Source organism: Mesitornis unicolor, unplaced genomic scaffold (genome assembly GCF_000695765.1).
Source record: "Mesitornis unicolor isolate BGI_N332 unplaced genomic scaffold, ASM69576v1 scaffold8309, whole genome shotgun sequence".
NCBI lineage: Eukaryota > Metazoa > Chordata > Aves > Mesitornithiformes > Mesitornithidae > Mesitornis > Mesitornis unicolor.
Genome location: NW_010206484.1, coordinates 16,189 through 37,410, shown reverse-complemented (window position 1 = coordinate 37,410; position 21,222 = coordinate 16,189). Strand labels below are relative to the sequence as shown.

Genomic DNA, 21,222 nt, shown 5'->3' with positions numbered 1-21,222 from the left:
CTGCAAACTTACTGTGGGAGCACTCAATCCCCTCATCCATACATCTCCTAGAAGAACAGTGGCAGAATTTAGATTAGAGCTGGAGAGAAATGTGGCCCAACAATTTTTCCTGAGAGTTGAGAAGTCTTCTGTAGTGCTTTTCATGGCATGTAAGGAGAATAATGGCTGCTGTGCAGGTGTAAAGAGGGTTTTTTGGATATTTTTCGTAATGCTTTGAGATGGTAATTTGTGTCTCTTTATGAAATACTCTGCTGTTTGAAACACTGGCCCAACAATTTTTCCTGAGAGTTGAGAAGATTTCTGTAGTGCTTTTCATGGCATGTAAGGGGAATAATGGCTGCTGTGCAGATGTAAAGAGGGTTTTTTGGATATTTTTCATAATGCTTTGAGATGGTAATTTGTGTCTCCTTATGAAATACTCTGCTGTTTGAAACAACAAAGCTAGATTTCTGCTTCTGACCATGGAGTGATGCCTCCTTTCTTGCAAGCAAAATCAACAGCAGAAACTGGTTATGGTATGTGGTTCAACCTGAATTTCATATTGTATATGGGAACATGAAAAATGTTAGTGCATTTGAAAAAAAAATGTTTGATGTTGATGTGCTGTTAATTCTTTGAGCTAGCCTGTCTTCCTCAAACTGTATTTGTATCTTGTAATCTATTCTTTGTGTAAAAGAAATTGTATATGTAAAAGAAACAGGCTTCCTTACATAATGGCATGAAACGATTAAAACAGTTTTAGGAAATGAAAACATGGGGTTTTTCATTTAGATATTTGGTTTGCGTTTTGTTTACCTTGAATAATAAAAGCAAGCACTGTCCCTTGCTTATTATCATCACCAGACTTGTAACTTTTGAGCACTAAATGTTGCAGTGGTTTGTTCAGTTTCCTTGTCTTTAGAATTTTATTAGCAAAATATCGTTTAGCAAGATTTTGTTTAGAATTATTTTATGATGTGAAACTTCAAGTGTTTAGTATTTCCAGTGTTGTTTACAGGTAAGATGCTTATTGAGAAAATTAACTTTAGACCTCTTTAAATCTTACCCTGAAGTTTTTGAATTGAGAATGTGCTGTTTTTCTTCCTAGAGTTGACTGGTACTTTGTCATCTTTTTATTTTTTTCAGATCATGCACAACATCTTTGAAACAAATAAATAAAATTATTGAGCAACTTTCACCTCAAGCTGCTGACAGCAAAGATATAAACAGAAAACTAGATTCTGTAAAACGGCAAAAATATAACAAGGTGATTGGATTGCATTAATTTCCCGCTGGCTGTACTTCGCTTGTACTTTGGCTCAAGGTTTGGATTCTGGGATACAATTCTTGCCTAATTATTTAGTACAGAGTTAGCCTGCAGTTTCTGTACCTTCCCTCTTAAATGGTTGAATTTTCTACCAAAAATGTAAACAACTAATTTAAAGACATGAAAGTGAGAGCTTTCCCTCCCAGTAGTATTTGGAGAATTAGCAAAGCATTGATAGGGCACAATTCAATGGTTAACTGGAATCTCAGCTCTCATGGTTTTCATTCCCTACCTTCCTTTTCTTAATGCTCTCTCGTTGTCTGTATCTTTCTTGGACCAGTACACATCATTCCTTGCTGTGAGCCATTTTAACTCACTGATTTAGCAGAAAGTGCTCCAGCTTTCTCCTGCCAGAGTAGGAAGTTAAAGGAGCTTGTAGAGCAATCTAGCAGGTGTAAAGGTAATGTAAACAGTGGGCCTATGCAGCTATGAATAGGGAGGAGATTGGAGAAAAGGGAAACTTCTCGTGGTCAGGAATGTAGCACTTAGATCAGCTCACTGTCTGATGGAAATGCACCCTAATATTTTCTCTAATGATAAACCTGACTGAAAAAAATTTACTGTCCTTTGCCCTCAGACACCTCTGCCCAGTCTCAGGCCGTTTGCCACTGACTCATTCAGTCGTTTGTTTGTTAACTTTGATCATTTCAGCAACTGGGATCACACTGCTCACAATTTGGCCAGTTAAGAGAGTGAGGGGGCTGGTATTGAACAGTGGCACAGGACTAGGAACAAGTAGCTGGAAGTAGTGGGAAGAAATAGATTAAACCAGACTTACCACTAGAGTGATCATGTAATTGACACTGTATTTTGCTTGTTTGTGTATTACTTAAAGCAGTTTATGCAAGTGTTAATTGCAAGGGGAAGTTGAAACCTCGTTGGGAGATCATTGTTAGTCATCTCTAACAGTCCTTGAAGTGTAAGAATAAATCCCTGTATAAGGACTACAATCTGTAAAAGTGGTCCTAATAACCTCAAGAGTGTTTTGGAGGCTGTACGGAGGCAGGCAGTGTATTTAGAGCTGGTCTTGAGCTACTTTTTGCATGGAGAAGTCTCTTTTAGTACTCTTCCTTTTGTCATATTTAAAAAAATTGTTAAAGAAGACTTAATTCTTCCCTTATTGAGACAGATGGGAAATTAATGACTGGTACAAGACAGCTATTTCCATAGAGCTGTCATACAGGGAGTGTTTTATTATACAAAGTACTTTGGTGGCAAGGATAAAAGTGCATACACAGAAGATAATATATTGTAAAGTACATCTATATATTTACCTTTTGTGGTTTGAAATGTGCTATGTGAAGACATAAGCAGGCTAGTGAACTGTTCTTCAACAGAAACAAAGAAAAAAATTGCTCATTTAGTCATCAACTTGATTTTTAGTGAAGTATGTGCTTTTCTAGGTAAGGAAATACTTCCCAAGAGTGGAGTTACAAATGTGGAAAGCTACATTGCCTATGTCTTTGTTTTACTGTTTGGAATTTCTTGTTTCATAAATGAAAGTTGGCAACACCAAGGAATCACAGCATCACCAGTAAATACAGAGTTGAGGATATCACAGTCAGAGAAAAGGTGTAACGGAAGAGCTGCCTGCAAATTCTTTTCGTGGCAGTAGTGAACTGTACTTGTTAGAGCCTCTCTACTGTTGATTTTTTTCACTTATTTTTAAAGTAATTTCACTTTGTAGTTCTTGCTGTTAAATCCGGTGTGACCACTCCTCAATGAGCTGTGTATAAACGTACATTGGGATGATGGACTGCTGTGTAATTTCAGTTTCTTTCTAACCAAACATTCCAGAATTTCTGGGTTGATAAATAAATCTTACAGGTGGTTTTAGTGGCTTAGTAACCATTAACCCGGTCTTTCAAATCAGAAACGAATCTTGGTGTTCTCTGTGTACCTCACTGATCTGCTTGATGGGCTTCCTTCGCCAGAACCAACACATTCATAAAATTACCTCAGAAGTTGTACATAAAAATCCACAACGTGCCTGTGAAATTTGTGTGTATAAACAGTTGGATCTTGCTGTATGTGTATCATGATTGCTTACACAAAACTGTGTGTGTTCTGTGGGTCGGAGCCCTACAGGTATTTTGGTGATGTTTTTTGCACTTTTTTGTTTCAAGTGGGGTACTGTGAACATTGGAATGTGAGATTCTCGTGGAAGATACTTCAAAATACAGCCATTGAAGTCTCGTTTACAAGGATAGCAATTTTATGAACTGGATTAAAAATTAAACTACGTATCTGCTTGTCATTCCAGGAGCAACAGCTAAAGAAGATCAAAGCGAAGCAAAAGCGTCTCCAAGCAATTATTGGTGGAACAGAGGCTCTTGATAAAGTACATGAGATAGAATTTGAGGATGATGAAGGTACGGGAAAAGGCTGAAAGTTCTGTTCTACTTTGCTGAAATACCTCTTTTTGTTCGAAGCTAGTTTGCAAGGTCTTTGCCAGTAAGGAAATAAATTTCAGTGGTTTGCCTTCAAGGAGAGTGAAGAATGCTTATTCTGTGCACCTGCAGAATTGCAGATCTTGGCGTATTCATGTGGGAAGTTTTCAAAAATGGTTGTTAATCTGTGTTCAACTCAGTAGGGATGGCTGAGGCACATTAGAGTATTGGGCTTAATAAATTGGAAATCTGAACATTTTTTCACAGCTAATTTGATAAAGATGACTAACATCATGATTGAATTACATTTTATATGCTGGAAGCTATCAATCAGCATTAACAAAATTGGTTTTCCTTACTGTTGGGAAGTATCACTAGAAATTGAGGGGGGAAGTGCTTCTGTCTTTCAGACTGCACTGTGATTTTTTTTTTATTATTATTATTTTTTTAAGTAGGCTTCTTGAAAACACTGAGAGAACAAATGTTCTGCTTTGCACTAGGTATGCTTTCTCACTGCTGTCTGCAAACTGAGCTTGTACTTTGTAACACCAGCTTGGCTGTGTCTCGACCACAGTCACTAATCTGCAGTACTCTGCAGGACAAGTTTGGACCCCACTGACATCCACATATCACCTTTGGGTTATATTGCTGTTTGCAGAGGTGTAAACTCTTTGCGCCATTTGTCCATTCCAGATGTGGCTGGAGTGGATTCTGCACCTCACTGACTTCATGCTTCTCTCCTCATTCAACAAAACTTACAGGAGTCAAAGCCTCAGTGAATTTTTCTTAGTAGAAAAGCGTCTTTAATCCTTTTTTCTTTGAATAGGTTCATGCAGTAAAACGCAAGCACTCAGTGTGGTGAAGTGTAACAAGGCAGTAAATAAAGCCCAAGGCAGAAGAAATGGAGTTGAGCAGTTCCAGCAGTTTGGGAAACTGAGGGGGTGGAGAGGGAGGAGTTTCATGCCTGACGCATCATCGTTACTTGTTAAACATGTTTTTGGTGATAAATACCGTGCTTTAAATGGGGCCATGTGTAGTAGCGTGTCATGCTGACAGTTCTGCTACAGCTATTTTGAAATTGTGAACCCTAAAAATATATTTCAGGCTGGAATTAGAGTAATGGAATCATAGAATGGATTGGACTGGAAGAGGCCTTAAAGATCACCTAGTTCCTCTTCATCTTCCTGAATTCAAGGACTTTTTCCTCCTCTTTGGCTTCCAACACCAATTGTGGATTGTTTATATGTGTAGTAACTGTGTGTGCTCTTCTATGGCAGCATTCTGTGCAGCCAATCTGACTTTTAATGTTGTAATCCTCACAGTGTTGTAGAGTAGGAAGATGGATTTGTTTTCATTCTGTTGTTTTGGTTTGTTTGGTTTTGGCTTTTTTGAGGCATATGGGAAGACAGTCTTATGTTTTTAAAGTTTTGTGTCTGACCTGGTATGGTGATGGGAATGTCAGGTATGGTAATGGGAATGTCACATTTCAAGCTTACTAATAGAACTGAAAAATCAATAATAAAATAGAAATGGACAACATTAAGGGTTTCTTGCACTGAACATGGTGACATGGGTTGAATTGACAGCATAGGGAGCACATCGGAGTTGGTGTGCCATGGGGGACTGTAATTTTATGGCTGTTTGGGCTGCTGTGTGCTTAAGCATTTGCATTTTGATCGTTTGTGTGATGTTTCCTATGCGACACTTGAGAAGTAGTTTGAAGTAAAAGTCTAACTTTTTTTGGCCTTCTGTTGGGTTTTGCGGTTTTTGAACTTCAAATATTTTGTGTGATGATCATTTGGCCTTACAAGTTGTATATAACAACTGGACTGAATGTATATAAAAATGGGGGATGGTGAAACAGAACACCCTTGTTACTGTGTTTGAGTTATTCAGCAGATGTTAAAGGCGTGCTGGATGTTCTGATTTTTGTTGTAGAACCTGGTCCATCATGTCTTGGCAGTATGCTTATGCCTGTTCAGGAAACAGAGTGGGAAGAGCTTGTTCGTACAGGCCAGATGACTCCATTTGGAACTAAAATACCTCAGAAGCCAGAGAGGAAGACACAACGATTAATGCTCAATGAGGCATCTGATTTTGAGAAGTACTTAGCAGACCAAGCTAAGCTGTCATCTGAAAGAAAGAAGTTATCTCTTCGCAAAGGAGCAAAGAAGAAAGCGCAAGCCAAAAATGTTCAGTGCGTAGCTCCTGCATCTACAACAAAAGAAAAAAAGGGTAAAGCCCTGTCAAAAACGGATAAGCGCTTAAAAAAAAACATGAGAAAACTTCGGAAGCATGCCCTTCAGATTCAGTCAAAGGCAACAATTCCAAAAGAAAAGAAGTATTTTGAGACTAAGAAGAGCAGGCATGGACAGGAGGATGATAGTGAAGAGTCTGAGTATGTACCTGACGAAGAGCTCTTTGATCCAGAAGCAGTGGAAGAGGAAGAGCAGGCATCTTGTCATGCTGAGAATGATTCTGATTATGAACTCAGGAAGTTGTCGAGAAAAAGAAAATATGTGGTGAAGAGAGATCTTAAAGAAGCTGAAGAGGATGCTGACTTCTTTCCAAGCTCTGAGGAAGAAGAGCAGATGCTGGGGAAGCGCAAAGTAAAGAGATGGAGAGATGATGGAGATGAAGACTATTATAAACAGAGAGTAAGGTTAGTCCTAGACATTGTTATTAGTAATGTTAACAGATGTGAAATGCACTGCCGGGAATCAAAGTAAGGAAAAGAGAGTCAGAGTGATAGTAACCTTCAAAAGGAAACAGACATACCTCTCACTGACAAGGGCTTTGCTGTTAGATTTTTTGATTGGTGTAGGTCCCTCACTAATGAGCTGTTTGTGTTTCAGAGCGTGTGTGTATTATTTGCAGAACTGTGAATGTGCCCAGAATTGTATACGTAAAAGATCATATTATTTGGCATCTCTAGTACTGCTTTTGTCTGTAGATTATATACCTGCCTTTCAAAAAAACCACTAAAATATGATATCTTCTGTTTGACAGGCAAAATTCCAGAGCAGACAGAGTGATGGCACTTTCCAGTGAGAGAAATCTGGGGTTTGGGATGGTGCTTAGTTTTCAGCTGTAAATACTTTACTAGTCCTAAAGAAATTCTTTGAATGAATTATACTTCCATGCTATATTTGTAGAATCTGTCAGTTTGTTGAAATCTGAGGCAATTACTTATAGTTTATATGGCTAACAGGTTTATTTGAAAATCAATATTAAAAGGATCTTTCAAATTTAAACTTGTAAAAAGATTATACTGGAAAGGACAATATCTGTGTTATTTGATTGTTAGCATATGATACCTCTTGCATAACTTATATGAGAAGACATAAGCAATACAAACAGGCCATTTATACTGCTGTTAGTCAAGTCAAAAAAGAGCTACTCCGTTTGACAGTGATTTTCCTCTCTGTTTGTGATGAGAGTGAGGGTAAAAGCATCCTTACCTAAAGAGATAGTGGCAGTGGTGATAGTACTGGTGTTTTCTGTTGCTGTGATGTAAACACATGTAATGTTGTAAACCGAGTTAAGGTTTCTAAGGAGTATGAGCATCTTCTGTTAAATAAACTAGTGTGTTAGGTGGGGAAATACAGCTAAGAACACAAGGTATTTTTGAAAACATCAGCTGCAACGCCTTGTGCTAATCTGTGATTTATGAAGTTTGTATAACTTGGGTGCTAATGGTCTCTGTAGCTACAATGTATTGTTGAGACGTTTGCTGTATCTTAGCTGTTGAGCTCCTAACAAAAAGACTGACCAGTGGTGATCTTTTCACAACTGCCTGGAAAACATTTTGAAGGGGCAAGGAAATGACATGTATTTTATTCAGCTGTTAAAATGCTAACTAGACATGCCAGTGAAGTTAAGAGACGTTTCTGCACATACTGGGGCTCGAAAGAACAGCATCACTAAGGTAGTTGGTTGGTTTTAATTGTTCTCTAACCATTGGGATGTTGTCTCTTTTCTAGTATCAGTGTTGAGCTCCATATAATGAACTTCAGCTTGTTGATAGCGTGCTTACTTTTAATTAATTCCCTTTAGTGAATGTCCTTCAAGTAGCTTTACAATCCTCTAGAAAATCAAGAGTTCCAACTTGAAAACGGCTACTCAAGAGTGAAAGGAAAAATAGCTATTAGATAGTGAAGGATGAAAAAGCCTAGCATAGGAACTTTGATAATTCTTAGGAGTTGGAATTCTTCTTCTATGGAAATAGAAAAATCTTACAGATTTAAATGGAGTTGTATCAGAGAAGGGGTCAAGAAGTAGAGGTATAAACACCATCTCTTCCTGTGCTGAGAGTCTGAGTTACTGTGGAGGAAGAGGTCTCTTCTGATGGCAGAGATGCTCATGGTTATAGAAGTACTGGTAACAAAGCCTCAGGTAGGAAGAGCCCAACTTCACTCTCACATCCCAGGTTAGGAGCTGATATGAGGCAGTAGGTTTGCAATCCCAGGATGCTGCTTTTCAAAGTTAAAGCATAGTTTATTGCTCTTGAACAGAAGATTTCAGCAAGAGGCTAATCTGAACAGTGTCCAAAAGGTCAAAAAGAAATGTTTTTTGATTGGATGCATTGACAAAAATTAATTGTACTTAATTGGTAAAATATTTACTATTTTATTGAATAGAACTGTACTCGTCACGTTTAAATTAGACCAATATTAAATCATTTTTAATTCAGTTTTCATCAAGAGTAATTTATTTTGATTGAAAGTTTTAATATGACTTACAGTTTGAATTCATTCAAACACGTTTTTTAATAACGTTAAGATTGTGACAATTTATCCTTAGCAAAGTCATATCGTAGACTACATTTCTTTTGGTTACTGGAGCTACAATAAAAGCCTTAATGAATTTTAGAAATATCAATAACTGTAATTGCTACCAAAACACTACATCTCTTAAAAATTTCATAGCTACGGTTATTGTGGCTGTTAAGCTGCAGCTGTCCACATTGACGTTTTTATGTTGACACTCCCAGGTAATCTTCATTATGGGAAATGCCACGAGAAAATAAAATGTAGTGAATTAAGAAACATATTAAGAATGCTATAGAAATGCTGTCATTTGCTTCCATTTATGTCTTGTTTCGTGTCAGTTTTACTTTTGAATGCTAACGAATGGGTGAGATTATGGTACGTTTTACCCCTGAGAAAGGCAAGGGAAAATCCTCTAGGATAGCTTTAGTCTTCCAAACATCCAGTCTTGTGCTTGGCACCGAATACAATCCTACACTCTTAAAGATTGAAAATGAGTTTACTTTACATTAAAACTTTTCAGAGATGGGACTTGAAGAGATTGGGCTGTGTCAAGGGGAAAATGCTGTGATGTTGTTAAAGCATGATAATTAGCTAACTGTGGGACTGCAAAGCATCTCTAGAACAAGTCTGTTTTCAGCACAGGAGCTGATGTTATCTGCCATAAACGTGGCTAGTGGGAGAGCACCCGGCTCTTTCCTTCTGGCTCTTGCCCTTCCTTCTGAAGGCTGTTTGCAGTGGTCAGCCCGGTCCGTCAAAGCAAGATGTGCCCAGGGGAATGTGAAAAGTAAAAGTTAGCTATGCAGGATTCAGCTCACACTATCACAGATTTCAGTTCTTTCCCCTTGTGTGCGTCTTGCCTTTCTCCAGTTACTGTTACTGGAGCTGTGTTGCTGTGCAGACACAGAGGGGGAAAATCTTCTGTTCTGAAAAGGTTAACATCAAAGGTGAATCATGGCTTGCAAGAAAAATGAACAGTAGCAAGGAAGCATCAAGGTTATGGAGAGTTAGGTAAATAAGTAGGTTACCATCTAACTAAAAGTTTAAGAGTCAGTGAAAAGTAGCATATCATCACTCCAAACTGTCCCCATTAGCAGCCGAACCTAGGGAATTAGTTAATCAGTCTCTTGGCTGGTGCTGAAGATCCCAGAGACTTGATCCCCATCCTCAGGTACGTTATCGAGTGACATTTTGCCGTATTCAACAGTGACGATCTTGGCCTCAAAATGTTCAAGATTGCTGCTGGTGGAATCTTAACCTGTTGCCTCTTGCTTGGTGGAATGGCCAGGTCATGGCAGAGACAGTTTCTTTGACAACTATGGAATAAGTGAAAATGCAGTTCTTTTCAACTTCTTTTGCCTAGAATCACAAAATAAAAGTAACCTCGTATGCATAATAAATGCATCAGGAATAAACCTTTTCTGTGTTCTGAGCAGCAAAACTGCTGCATCGTTTTCTTGTATTATTTTCAAGACTCTGCAGATGTTGAAACTGCAACTTAGCAAGAGGTTTTTTATTTGGCATATTAAAGTTTTCCTTTGCATGTATTTAAATGCAAAGCATAAGTATAACCAAGTAATTTTTGCTGCTTATAGTATATGTAGTTAATGTGCTACGTTATTGACATCACTAATACAGTACCTGCATAAGGTGATAGCGTAGAGTCAAAATGAAACAAAAAATTGGCACTCTTACGGTAACTCTTCCTCTTGCAGTTGTCAGTGTGTATCTGCCTGTTGCTTTAAGAAGGGAATTGCATGTCATGTTATGGGAGATAAATGCCGTATCTGTGGTTTTTTGTGTATTCTGTGTGGTTTGTGGAGTACAGTTGTTGGAATTCTTCAGTTGCTGTCAAGTGCTCAGAGGCAAGTCTAGGAAAGCTGCTGCTTTCTGTGTCTCACAGCTGGCATCCAAGCAGCTGAGTAGCTGGGAGTTGTGGCTCTCAGTGCACAAAGCAGTTGATACAAAGAGTCAAACAAAAATTAAAATTCACTTAAAAATAGGTTGGTTTTCTCAATTGGATCCATTTTCATGTGCTGGCTCTCTTTGAAGTATCTGAGTCACTGAATCTTTTGATGTTTCAAAGTTATAAATTAAAAAAGGATTAAATGTTACCTTTCCTGAAAGATGCATTCTTAGAGCATCCTAACTGCTCTTTAAAATGACAAAGCCAAGACACAAATGGAGATGTATTTTGGCTCACTTGCTGAGTACACCTTTCATTCTAAGCTCAAGTGTGTAATTGTCTACATCAGTCTTAACTTACTTAGAGAGATTTGTGGTACTAACTGCGTGTATTTGATCTCTTAGGACGTACCAAGTAAATCTACCCGTATAGACCATAAAAAGTTAGATCAGAAAAGTAATGCGGAATGCTTCAATTTAGCAAATTGGAATAATCTGTAAGGGATTCTTAGCTGTCCAAAATAGAAAACTTACTGTGATTCACAAATGCAAACTGTATTAAACACTCAGCTCAATTCCTGACTGTATTTGTGGGGGTTTTTTTTCAAATCGAATTGTGCTCAGTACTGTTTTGGAGTCAGAATTTCTTTCTAGGGTATTGCAGTAAGTGGGAAATGGGCTTAGTATCTGAATACATTCTTATACTGAGAAAGATTTAATTGTATGATATATGGCTTTCATACTGCACTTTCAGGATAAAATTGTATTTATGTCGGTGGGCATGGACAACATAAAATACATTTCTCAAAGGTCATGCTTTTCTTTTAAACAGACCCTGGTAATACAGCAAAACCTGCATTTGCTGATTGTTTAGGCATACTAATGATGTTTAACTGAGGTTCATAAGGAACATATTGACCTGATGGTAATGTGTTACTGTGTAGTTAACTCAGCTATGAGCTACTGCTGTTTCTCCATCCAAAGTTTGACTTCTGGGGAAAGGTGGAAGACCAGACTGACCAACTGACTGATCTGGTCTAGCAAGCAGTGGTTGCCCTCCCATTGCATCGGCCATTTACATGTTTACCTTTTTTTAAGTAATGAAGTTTTAGTGTAGAATATCTTAATAGAGAGTCTGAAATTAAGTTCACAACCTTTCAAAAACTGAATAGCTGCTTCAAACTTTGAAAGTTGTTAGTGGTAACAACAAGTAGCAGCTTTTTCTTTAAACTCATAATTGATGGCAAAAGAAGCTTCCAGATCTTTGGAAGAGATGAAGTACCAGAGCCTTCAGCGCTACAACTTGTGTTATTACACACTTCAGTAAAGTAACAGGTAAAGTGTCTATAAAATAAACTTATCTTTAGGAAAATTAAGTACAGGATTTATTAGTTCAAATTCTAGACATAGGTATTTTCTAGTTGTCTAATAAATTGGAGAGAAATCCCAACATGGATCACACTCCTTGCAAGAATACAGTAATTATGTTGAGGTGAAGTGCCTAAATTCCTGGACATCCGTGAGCTCATTTCAGAAATGTTTCTGGATCAGTCTTTCTGGTGTACACTAGAGGGCAATCTGTTTCTTCCCAAGGGAGACCGAGTCTCCAGTGTTGGCTGGGAGTTTTCTTCCTTCGTTCGAGTCTTGTCATAACCCAGTCAGATAAAACAGTCGAGTTCAGGCATATCTCAGTTCCAGCAATGACACAGCATGGAGCAGTGACTGTCAGTGTCTGTCGGTTTGAATCTTTCTGTAGAAATCAGGAGAATAATTGACTAATAGCACAATGTGGTAGTACTGAGCAAAAATAAATGCATCTTTATGCTGTGCCTCTGGAATGTATCATCTCTGCCTGCTGGATCCCAGAGCACGAATGTTATTTTCCTAAATCAAACATTTAACAGACTGCCAGTCTAACTCAAAGATTTCCATTCCTGTGTAAGGATGGATATATAAAAGTATTTGTGGGGAAAACGTTGATGCTTTTTATGCTTTTTTTCAGTAAGTTCTTTTTTGCTACATTATTTCATATAACGAAATAAGAATCCCATAATAAACATTAGCAACTCAACAGTTTTTATTCAGAAAACTGAAGACTTTCTTTGTCCATCTTGTTTCTTTTTCCCCTGCGTATGCTGCTTTTCCCCTCCATCATAATTTTTACTTCTGAAGACTTCCTGCCTTAAGAGATCAAAATCTATCCCAGTGAAGCTGGCTCTCTGAACCTGTCCGGCATGGTGTTGTCGTGGTTAGTTTTTTAGTGTGTCTTGTTAAGTCCTACCCCATCCAGTTACTGCAGGGCTGTTCGAGACTGCCTTCTCCAGAGCTTCTTCAATGTAGAGTTAAAAGATTGGACAGATCAGTTTTCCAGCATCTCGCTCAGGAGGCTGTTTGTCAGTTAATGCAATAGATTTCAGTACTAGGCGGCTTAACTCATTTTTTGTCTGAATCTTCCGTTGGCTTTTTATCCCATTACTGCTATTTATAGTTCTTGGAGACCTGAACAATTGTAGTCTTCATGTTTTGTATTTCAGGTACTTCTAGAGTATGCAGTTTCCTTCTCCTTCAGCCTTATTATGAGAAGAAATATGGCTGCTTTTGTGCTAGAACAGTGACACAAGGATGCGTTTCATCTCTTCTGTAGCTTGCCATTTGCTGTAGGGATTTTGTCAGTTTGTACACCACTTTCAGTGTGCCTGCAGTCCAGCAAAACCCCAGTTGTCAGTGAAGTGCTGTTGGTCGGTTGGTACGTACCCAGCTAGCAGTAGCATACACCTTACCATTCCTAAGTGGTTTTGGGCCACTAAAACACAAGCCCATGATTTCCTTGGATGTTGAAGATCCTTCGATACTTTTTCGAAAGAGGGGGGGGGCAATGATGTGACAGGAAGATAATTCTCTAAGCTGCCTAGAGTCCAGGTAAGATTAGGCTGCAGACCACAGATCATTCTTAATTTCAAAATCAAAAATAACTCATTCTCTTAACTGCTTAACAGGTTTAGAGCATGTCACCCCAGGGATGTTGATGTTTCCAGCTGAGTCTTCTGTGTAAGATTATATACGCTGCTGCATACTTCTCTAAGTGAAAGAAGTTATTTAAGTATTCGGCTAAATTAATAAAATAGCTTTGAAGTACCTAAGCTTTATTTATATTTCTGTGGGGTTTTTTGTTGAGGCTTAGGAATTTTATGTAGCCAGACTTTTTTGATGGTGCAAACTGTTGATTCCATTATATTAGCATTTGTGTCTATAGAAATTTGTAACTAGCTATAAAACTCTGAAGGCTTATAACTAAATAGTCAGAATTGCATGTACCTTTTAATATGTCAGATATTTTGAGCATTCACTTGTATAATTCTCTCCCCCAAAGGATTGCTGTTTAAATCATGACATCAGAGAATGCGGTTTTGTTGGGTTCTTACCTGATTGAAAATCCAGTGTGGTTTTCATATAAGTGTCTTTTTTGTGCAATAACTGAATGTTAACTCCTTGTGTCACTCTAGGAGGTGGCAAAAAGAACGTCTGAAGGACAAACAACACCAAACAGCTGAGGAACTTTCTGAAGAAAGTGACACTGAATTTGAAGAGGGTTTCAAAGTACCAGGATTTCTCTTCAAAAAGCTTTTTAAGTATGCAATGTATACTTCATTTTAATATTATGCTACTTTATGCTGCTAATAATAGTAGTAGTAATTGTCATGGTGATTTCTCTATGCCTTTTGCTGTAACTTTTATTTCAGTGAATGATGCTTCAACCTTTACTTCAGTGCTTTCTGTAGGATTATTTCTTTACAAAAGGCCCCAGGATCAAACTTCAAAGAAAACAATTTATTACAATGACAAAACGTAGTTACGTGACAGTACAGATGATAACTGGCTGATGTGAATATTGTGAATGTGTGTTATCTAAACGATGAATTGAGAAGCTCTTCTTGACTATTTTTATAAATGCTTTCTTTTATTGGTAAATGCTTGCTTTTAATTCAGGTGGGAAGCAGTAGGATACTTTGAAGCATAAGGTGTTGGCAAGTTGTGATAAAGGAAAACAAGAAATGCAGATGTTTCTATGATTGGGTGGAGTGAAATTTTCTGCCAGTGAAAAATACAGACAACTCTTTATTTAAATATAAATACTCAAAGTAACTACTTACACTACGTATTACAAAATAGTCTCGTACATTTTGCCCAGTAAAATTTTGAAATATGGAGAGTGCATTTTGAATTCCTTTTGTAGATGGAAAACGCTCTACAGATCATTCTGGATTACAGATTTGGACGTGACTGCTTTCCATTTCATTTTTTTTAGACTATCGTGCCCAGTGCCGCTTTCAAGTTCATCTCAAAAAGCTGTTTAGAAAAGGCAACCCAAACAAAGTAGCAGCTGACAAGTTAACTTCATCCATAATCTCTCCCTTAACTTTTCTTCATAATAGGCCTGAATTCATTTTTGTTGGCAAGATTTCACACAGCACAGAAAACATCTTCTTTCAAAAGCTAACTCTCTAAAACCTTATAATTAGCATAGTAGAAAGCCCTGGTTGATAAAGGACATGCATGCTATCCCTTCCAACAGGCCCACTTAGTCTTAACCTCAAAGAAATTATTCCCGTTGTCCTGCAGTTCCTCAGAAGGCAAGCACTAGCTCTGAAATGGAACTGAATTTGACTTGGTTGCCAGGACCATACACAGCCAATATGTGGTCTCCAGTTGTTTATGCAAAGGTACTGTAGAAGTAATCATCCTGAGAACGGATGTGTGGTCTGAGCAACCCGAAGGGAGTTGAAATAAGGCAGACAACTGAAAATTAATCTTAGAGATCAGCCTCACTAATGAAGGGTATCCCTGCAAGCATGAGTCAGTTGGCAAAACTTCTTAAGTGGTTAGAAAGATCAATTTAGTTCAACGATTCGTCTGACTTGGAACTTAAATGCTGAAATCTCTAGTGCAGGAAGGCCCGTGGTCAATAGGCATTAAACTTTGAGTTCTGAGCAAGTTCAGTAGAAAACTAACCCAATGATATACTATATTGCAGTACACTGGAAGTTATCTGCCTGCATACTCGAATTGAATTTCAAAGAACTTAGCACACACTAGAAATAGTAGACTCTTAAGTTCACTCTTTAGTAAGCCCGTTGAAGTGGCCAGTCTGTTTCTTTCCTGGATACTTGTCTGCTTTGAGGAATATTCAGCAAGAATAGTGATGCTGCTGCTGTGAAACAAAACCAAACATGGTGAGCAAGGCTGATGTGCAAACGTTGCCTTATCCTGGCTGGAGGATGCTGTCTGTGTAAACAAGAAACCGGGTTGCTTCATTATTTGCTTTTGGTGTGTGATTTCCCTGATAGGTCTGAAATGCAGTTTTGTCTCAGCTAAGCTCTGCTGGTTACTGTGGTGAGTTTTAAAGGATGCATCACAGCATGATTGCTCATGTGAAATACAGTCCAAACATAACAACTCTTTTGGAACAGCAGGCAACACTTTTATTTTACTTCTACAGTATTTTTGGAGTAAAAAAAAAAAAAAGCCAAAACATAAAAATTAGTGCAATGAAAGCGTATGATTAAAGACAATTTATTACCTCTCTGTATAACCATAAAAAATTATGGGGGGGAGGTTTTTTATTTCAACTTTTGTACGGTCGCAATTATTGCATGTTTGTATGGTTATACAAAGCAAGCACCTACGTATTTTCCATTTTTAGATAAACTTGGAGCAGAATTTTTCACAGACTTTGTTCTCTGCTCTGAAACTTTCTCAGGAGAAGCGGGAAGAGGGAGAAAGTTGCTTATAAATGAAGCTCGCTTTTAAGCACTGTGTGTAATCATAAGAAATAATACAAAATAGTGCCAGGAAGTTCTTGAGTGGATGTCTCCTGAAGAGACGTGCTGGACATTAGTCTGGGGGAGCAGCTTCTGACTGGAATGAGGGTTCTCTCCAATTCTTTAATATTTCAGTCAGAAAATGGTTTGTCTTCTTAAAATGTAGGAATATTGGCATCTTAACCCAATTACAGCTAATTCTGCAAGCCATTTCATAGTTGTTTTTAGATTGCTGCATTTTTAAGCTGAATTAATTTCTAATAAAAGGGGGTTTTTAAGGGCTTCTTAGTATAATGCTTTTGAGACACCAGCAGAGAGCATGGTGTCTGAACCATTAGATGTGTTCTTTGATCATCTTTTTCTAACTACTCAAGCCGTTTGTCTCCGTTTTAGCATTCTCTGAATCCATACAGAACTCTTCATAAATTGATTTTTAATAGTACTTTTAAGACACCAGTGTCGTTGGCTGTCAGTAGTCCTACATATTATTTGTTCAAAGAATGAAAGAAGATTTTGAAGTGTACACAAGACAATGCCCTAAAGTGAATAATCCCTTTTTTACCAAAAAGAGGGGAAAAAAAGAGTGCTCTACATTCAGGACTGCATGCAATCAAGAAAATTATATCAGTAATCTTGTTCTTCCTCTAAGTTACAAGACACAGAAGTGCTGAAAAGTGTATTTTTTAGATTGTCATTTAACTATGCTGTTTCATCATTGATTTCTGGTTTGGTTTCAATCTAACCCACGTATGTGGTGTGTCACTCCTACTGCTCTCGCTATTTCATGTCATAAAAAAAGCACATCTTAAAGTGAGTCCTAGTCCAGCATCTTACCTCCACCTTTTTAGCTTGCCATTGCAAGTCTTACTTTCTAGTCTGCCTCTTTTAACTGGAATGTGTTTTTATTTATTCTTGCTTCTGCAAATTCCAGTGAATGACTCGGAGTAGGAACTGCCCTGATACTCTTACATGATAACGCTCTGCTGCAGCCCATTCACTGGAATAGTTTCTATTGTTTTGCCTTCGAGACTATTTTGCCTTGTTGGCTTTTCTTCTTCATTGAAAGAAACTAAATGTCGTTAATGAATTTATGTAGAAAGAAAGAATGCTTTGGCAGATGTGATCAGTTTTCACAGTGGAGTGTACGAGTCAAGCTTTTCCTTCAGTTCAAGGTATATGTTCCAAATTATATCATTTACTAGACACATGTAGAAAAGGTAATGCTTTGTTAGAGTAGCTTTCCAGGTCGCTTTTAACACTTAAAATATACATGAAATAAAATACTCTCTAATTACCATGACTATGAGTTTAATTAGAAATGTTTTAGTGTTGCATAAAAAATGAAAGTCACGTGTAATGTCTGAGCGCATCAAAAATGTATGACCTAGTAAATACAGCACTCATGTAAAACACACATCCAGCATGTTGCTGTAACTAGTGGATGAACCTTGCCAAATTATTAATTCATGACTACTTTTTGTTACGTTCTGTATTATCAAACATTTGCCATCTTCTTTTTCCTTGTTTTAGGTACCAGCAGACAGGTGTTAGGTGGCTCTGGGAATTGCACTGCCAGCAGGCAGGAGGAATTCTGGGAGATGAGATGGGATTGGGCAAGACCATCCAGATAATTGCCTTCTTGGCAGGTCTGAGCTACAGCAAGATCAGGACTCGTGGTTCAAATTACAGGCAAGTGCTCCTCTGCAGACTGACAGTCTGTGGAGCTCAATTAATATTTCATCAGATGTATTGCTGGTGGAGGAGGGTCCTGTGAATTATTAATGACATTTCAATTACAATATTCCTTTAATTCTTTTAGTGGGGGACATCAAAGGAAAAATTTTACGAGACAATGGAGCTGTAGGGCAGGAAAAATTAAACATGTAACACTTTTAATGAATTCCAGGCATTGATGCTTCATTTTGCAGATGAGCCACGCTAGATATTTTGGGTCAATGCAGTGTCTAAGGTTAGCTTCCACAAATGGATTGTTTACAAACTCAGTTACATTAATATCAATAGTTTACACAATATGGAATTTTAAATTAGATGTAATACCTCTAGTTCCATTTATTAAATTTTACATTGAAATATTTGTTCTGGCAAGCCACCAGGTAAATGCTTTACAGGAAGCAGCAAGCTGATTTGCAATGAAAGTTAGCATTTCTGATCGGCAAGGAATTAACCAGGCCAAAAACATAGCAGTAATAGTAAAGACACTAATTTATACAGAGGAATTTCCATCTGCTTTTTGTTGTTGTTGTTGCTTTTCAAAACGATGTTAGAGTGACTAGCCTTTCTTACAAAATGTTACGCTTTTTTTGTAACTGAACAGTGCTGTAAATTCCTTCTTCATAGGTGAAATTACCAGAAAAGATACTTGTTGTTGTCCTTGGGTTTACAAATGCACGCATGAACAATGCTTGATTTTTCTAGTTCTGTTGGCGTGTTTACCTAGCGTAAATTACTACTTGCACTGTACTAAACAAAAATAATTAACTTTATATAGAGGCATGTTAAAATTATATTCAGCATGTACATGAATTGCAAAATAATGCATTGAAGAGGAAAATATTACTGTCTCTTCTCTAGTTGCTTCGTACAGAAGCCTTTATATAAAAAAACCTCCAGGTCCTTCATCACTCAGGCCGGTTGATTTGCTTTGATGTGGCTACCTGATTTCAGGATGCTACTGTACAGATTATTTTGTGTAGGTGCATTCTCTGCCCCAGTTGGAGGACCACTGAGTTGATGGAAATCCTTCAGGAACATCTCTTGACAGAGAGAGAATCGCAACTTAAGACCGAAGATACTGCAGTGAAGCTACAATAAAGCTTTGAAAAGGCCAAAATATAGTTGCACACCTAAGTTGTAGTGTTCTTTCTGCATGCGAGATCACGTGCTCAGTTTCGTTTTTTGGCTGGTGCATGCCATCAAGTCCATCATGATAGTAATTGCATGGTCTTCTTAGCCACATAGTCTGGTAAACAGAAGACCACCTGGTCAGTCTGGCTGAGAAGTGGGCATTAGGAGTGAGTATAGTTGTGCTGTCAGCATGTTTAAATGTCTTCCAGCCTAGCTCATATCTCATTACCTTGATGTGCAGATGGAGCTAGCACACTACTGTATGAATCTGGTACTCCAGGCGTTCCCAGCCTCCGCTGGCCTTCTGTAAAGTGGAGGTAATGTAATACTGTCACTCCTGTGCAGAATTGCAAAGGTTGTTGTATTTGGAGGCACTTGAGTGTTAAGACAGGAGGATCACTTTTGTTGATACTCAAAATATTCAGCTTTATTTTCTATCGGTGAAATTTTCCGCAAAAGTATCCTTTAAAATAAGGTGAGTTGAAGTTTCATTTTGCAAGCTGCTTCTGATTCCAGGGTTTTCTGATTCTGAAGAAGCCTGAACTACTTGTTACATGGAGTATAACTGTTAAAAAATTGAAACGTTCTCTCACTTTTAACAGTTATTGAGCCATACAGCTGGGGAAAGCCACATGTCACATGAGGTACTGGTAAAAGTGTTGCAGCTATGGTGATGTTATGGTATAAGGGAAGGAAGATTTGTAGAGTGGGGAAAGGTCTTTTGTTAGACAGACTGGGGTGGTTCACAGAATCACAGAATCGCTCGGTTGGAAAAGCCCTCTGAGATCATCATGTCCAACCGTTCCTGTCTACCCCCTAAACCATATCCTTAAGTACCTCGTCTACCCGCTCCTTAAACACATCCAGGGATGGTGACTCCACCAGTTGGAACAGGAAGCAGCTTTCAGACCAATAGTCCCTTCACAAGAAAAAGCAAAGCAGCAGCAAACTTAAAGTAACCCATCTCTAGCCTGTATCGTGGTTGAAATTTGTTGTTGAAACCTGTTGGAGGGCTTAGGGGTTCACAAGTTTTCTTGTTTCCAAACACATTATTTTATTTAACAAAGATGTTACCCTTCGCTACGGACTTTTCTTCATCTATTTGAAAGATCAGATGAGAAATTTTGCCATGAAGTTTATACACTGATTATTTATTCTTCAAGATACTGAGTTATAATCATACACGTTAAACATTAAGGCTCAATCTCTGCTATGGGTGGCAGAGAGATTTCTTTCCATAGTACGTACTTAAATAAAAATCCATTGCCCCGGAAAATTTCTATTGCTCTTGCTGCTCTCTTATGTTCACTAGGATTTGGTTGTCATTTCAGTTTCATTTTGAAGGCGTGATTTGCCAGCGCTTGGCAATAGAGTTGAATATAATGCAGTATGTTTTCCTCTGCTGATTTTTTTGAGTACTTCAAAATTATACATATAATATGACTACAGCTTCCTTTTTCTTGGTCGTAAGTTGCAGGAATAGATAGTATTTGCAATTCTAATTGCATCCAATTAAATAAGAGCTAATAAAAGGATACTCACTGCGAATGTGGGTTTTCTAAACCAGAAGTAAGTTGATTATGTATGGTATTGACCAGAAGTTTTTAGTACAGTGCAGCTGTGAAAAAGAGACAGAATACGTCGTTACAGTACATTTGGGGTAGGAACAGGGCAGTATTTGTGTCCTGGTATGAGGCACCAATAAGGCTTTGATTTGAAATGTTATTGGTGTAATCTTTATCCAAGGGAAACAGATACGAATTGGATGGGCAGCAGAGCAAATCTGTTGCAGTGCTTAGGAGGACGAAGGGTGCCTCCTAAGTGTAGCAAGCAGAAGTGTGTGGTTTGTTTAGTTTTGTGAAATGGTACGTACTGAAAGAAGTTAGATGGCTCTATATAAATAAATTAAAGCTTTTTTCACACAACTGTGTTGAGGGTGAGTGGATTTTCTGAAAATTGATCAAAGGAAGTGTGAACTCTTTGTGTAAGCTGAGAGGGATGGGGAAGGATAAACCCAGCATGTGAGCTTGTTTGATACAGACCAGGGGAATAAACAGAGAGAATTTGTTACTACCCATGCAGGGTGAGAAACCAGTGTGTTCTGGGAAAGTTGACTTTTTGCTATAGATCCTCTTAAGAGCAGTTGGTATTTTTAAGAGCAGAAGCGG

The 21,222-nt window shown here is 38.0% G+C and overlaps 1 protein-coding gene across 1 annotated transcript in view; it reads left to right on the top strand.

Moving 5' to 3' along the window:
• Positions 1–1,125: 1,125 nt before the first annotated feature.
• Positions 1,126–21,222, top strand: part of LOC104533411 (DNA excision repair protein ERCC-6-like) — a gene marked incomplete at both ends in the record, with an annotated part of 34,958 nt that continues 14,861 nt past the window's right edge. Inside the window, 5 exons of the mRNA XM_010191762.1 lie at positions 1,126–1,246; positions 3,570–3,678; positions 5,635–6,358; positions 13,874–13,999; positions 17,720–17,878. Coding sequence (XP_010190064.1) covers positions 1,126–1,246; positions 3,570–3,678; positions 5,635–6,358; positions 13,874–13,999; positions 17,720–17,878 — 1,239 coding nt within the window. The remainder of the gene's footprint in view (positions 1,247–3,569; positions 3,679–5,634; positions 6,359–13,873; positions 14,000–17,719; positions 17,879–21,222) is intronic.